This window comes from Oryzias melastigma, linkage group LG13 (genome assembly GCF_002922805.2).
Source record: "Oryzias melastigma strain HK-1 linkage group LG13, ASM292280v2, whole genome shotgun sequence".
Lineage (NCBI taxonomy): Eukaryota > Metazoa > Chordata > Actinopteri > Beloniformes > Adrianichthyidae > Oryzias > Oryzias melastigma.
In genome coordinates, this window is record NC_050524.1 from 2,830,666 (window position 1) to 2,834,094 (window position 3,429).

Below are 3,429 nucleotides of genomic sequence, written 5' to 3' on the forward strand. Positions count from 1 at the left end.
TATTACATTACTGAGCAAAAGATATTAGCGAAATAAAGACACAGAATGAAATAAAACACACATAAATTCTAGGGGTTTTCATATAACTTATTGTCCTTATCAAATGTGAGAAATGTTCTTGCTTTTTTTGTTTTTTATTAATTTCGATTACAAATCTTATAAAAATAATTTCAAAATTGTCTTTAAAAAACTTTTATAAATACATAAAGCACCAACCCAATATTCTTAAAACACAATAAAACCAGCTAAAATGAGAATTTACGTCAAACATGAAAATAAATAAATAAATAAAAAACAACCTGTCCCAGTGATATGACGTCATCTCCCAGCGACGCATCGCCGTTGCTTCTGTGTGCAGCGTGATGGAGGTTTCTGCTCCTCTAAACGTTTCTCTCCGAGAGTTTGGCTGCGAGCAGAGTCTACTTTCTCGGCCGGACGGATCCGCGTCTTTTGTTCAAGGTAACTGCTGTCGGAAAATGTTGACTTTTGTCTTTAAAATGTAACTTAAATTCCCGCTTCCGCTCGTGTTAGTGCACTGGTCACTGGTTTCACTGGAAAATAATTTGATTCGTTAGATGTTGGCTACAAACCGTCTTTAAATGTGTTTGAGTTCAGACTGTCCTAAAGTACTTTGTGTTTTTCCTTCAGTTTTGGTTCTCGGTATCAAATAAAACTAAATAAATCGTGATTCAAGATTAAAAATAAACAGCTAAATTATAAAAAGAAATCTTTTCTGATCATGACTCCTTTTCACATTTAGTTTAATATTGTAAGTAAGAGTCAATCGCTGTCACAAACTTTTAACATTTGACAATTATTAATTCACTTAGGTTCTAAACCAATAACTCATTTCTGGGCTTAATTACGTAAAAAGGGACATTTAAAAAAATGTTTCATTGTTAAATCAGCTGTCTTCATACAGATTCGTGATCAAATTTAAAATTTCATTTATTTCTTGGATCATTTATCCTTCATCTGTCATTTTTGAATATTTGTATTTTGTTGGTTGTTGTAAACTATATGTTATCTTCATCAGACTGTAAACTCTGGGATCTTTTGGAGCTTTAAAAAAAAAAAAAACTATTTTGCAAATAGTTTCCCTATGTAACAGTTTTTGTGATGTAATCTTTTTCTTTTTTTTAAACAGTTTTTCACAATATGTTGTAATAATTCCACAGCAAAGCTGAAACTGTAAAAACAAACAAATAAACAAACAAAAACACCACTCCCAGCAGCGGATTCGCTATTACTGTAAAATTCACAATAAATAAATAAGATCTAATAGGTTTGATGATTTATAGCAAAGATAAACATTTACAGACACATATAAAAGTAAAGTTCTCAAAACAAGAAGAAGAAGAAGAAGAATCTTTATTTCTATAGCACTTTTCACAGAACAGATCACAAAGTGCTTAACATAAGAACATAAAATCAGAAAACACAGGGGAATAAAACCAATAAGCAGTAATAAAACAACTAAAAACACAGTAAAATACAGTAAAACATGATAAAACAAGGGCTAAGATCAACTAAAAGCTCTCCTGAATAAAAATGTCTTGACCTGGGATTTAAAACACTCAACGAGTGCAAAGATGATGTCAAAACAATAAAAAAAAGTCTTTAAAAAGCAGACAAACTTCTGCTAAAGCATTTACGATGTTCCGAGGATTTTTTTTGCTTCATATTGGGCCCTGCAGTGGACCATCCAAGATCAGTCCCGCCTTCACCCAACTGTGGCTGGGATAGGCTCCAGCAACCCCGTGACCCTGTGAGCAGGTTTAAAACAATGAAAAGAAGGTTTATCAGCTCAGTTATGAGGAATTTTGTGACTTATACAATAAAATTAGACAAACACTAATTTTCTTACTAGTATCATGTAAATTATGTGTCATAACTCTTGTTGTTTGTGTTAAACCAAAACATTTAAAGCTATTTGTTCTATTGTGACTGAAAACTAAATTAATTGCTGCTCAGCATCATTCCTATGTCATTGTAAACAGCCAATGTGATTGCTTCACGCACCAGTCTGTTAAACTAAGGGTTAAACTAAATCAGAATTAGAGAAAGTTGTAAAATTGTGGATGTGAATTCAGCAGCTCAGACTTGAACTCTTCACGTTAAAGAGTCTTGTTTTGTTTCCCTCCTAATCGCATCAGATTTTCAGTCTTTTTTAACCTGTGATAAATCTTTGTGTTGTTTTTGTCTCTGGAGGGGACTCGAGTGTGATGGCTGGAGTTTATGGACCCGCTGAAGTCAAGGTCAGTAAGGAGATCTACGACCGAGCAACGCTGGAGGTTCTGGTTCAGCCCAAAGTCGGACTGCCGAGTAAGTTCTGCTACTTGTCCTGGAAAAGTCCGGTTCTAACATGTGTTTCTGAATTTAATCAAACAAATGTTTGTTTTTCTTCCATTGAAAATAAATAAATAGCGACTACTGAACCTTTGTGTGGCTGCTCTACTTTATGTTCTCGCTGCTCTAAAACGGAGGTGTCAAACGTACGGCCCGTGGTTCGTATCCAGCCCGCCAGATGGTTTCATCCGACCCAGTCATGAAGAGAAAAACAATGTTGTGGAAAAAAGCAAGTGTGGAGCCCATTGCTGTGTCAAGTCATGGTTCTTTAAAGAAATGACTGATATTATAATGGGCTGCACGGTGGCGCAGTGGTTAGCGCTCTTGCCTCACAGCGAGAAGGCCCCGGTTCGACTCCCGGCTGGGACCTTTCTGTGTGGAGTTTGCATGTTCTCCCCGTGCATGCGTGGGTTTTCACCGGGGACTCCGGCTTCCTCCCACCGTCCAAAAACATGCTTCATAGGTTCATTGGTGACTCTAAATTGTCCCTAGGTGTGAATGTGAGAGTGAATGGGTGTGTGATTGAGGCCCTGAGACAGACTGGAGACCTGTCCAGGGTGTACCCCGCCTTCGCCCTTCAGTAGCCGGGATAGGCTCCGGCACCCCCGCGACCCCAAAAGGGATGAAGCGGTCAAGAGAATGGATAGATGGATGGATGATATTATATTATTCACAATTTCACCACTAGGGAGAGCAAAGGAAAAAAAAGATCAAGAAATAATTATAATAAACAATGTAATAATAGATTAAGTTATTTTGCTAATCTGTTTATGGTCCAGGTTTAATGTGGCCCCTGTGCCTACATGACACCCCCCCCCCTCTATGGAGCACGAAATGGGACAATTTCAAATAAATCTACACACTGTTAAATTGTTAAATAAATCTGTCATTAATTGTTTTAATTAATCATTAAAATAGTGACACATTTAATGACACTTTTATTTATTTAATGCCAATTATAAATAATTAATGACAAATTTATTTCATGATTTCACATTAAATATATTTATTTCAATTAGTCTTTCAGCCCACAGTGGGCCATGAAACAACCAAATGTGTCATTAAATATTTAAATGTGCT

The 3,429-nt window shown here is 36.2% G+C and overlaps 1 protein-coding gene across 1 annotated transcript in view; it reads left to right on the forward strand.

The window, feature by feature from the left end:
- Nucleotides 1-303: 303 nt before the first annotated feature.
- The window catches only part of exosc5 (exosome component 5), a 7,017-nt gene continuing 3,891 nt past the window's right edge, over nucleotides 304-3,429 (forward strand). Inside the window, exons 1-2 of the mRNA XM_024277715.1 lie at nucleotides 304-459; nucleotides 2,212-2,325. Of these exons, the coding sequence (XP_024133483.1) occupies nucleotides 363-459; nucleotides 2,212-2,325 (211 nt within the window). The 5' untranslated portion in view covers nucleotides 304-362. The remainder of the gene's footprint in view (nucleotides 460-2,211; nucleotides 2,326-3,429) is intronic.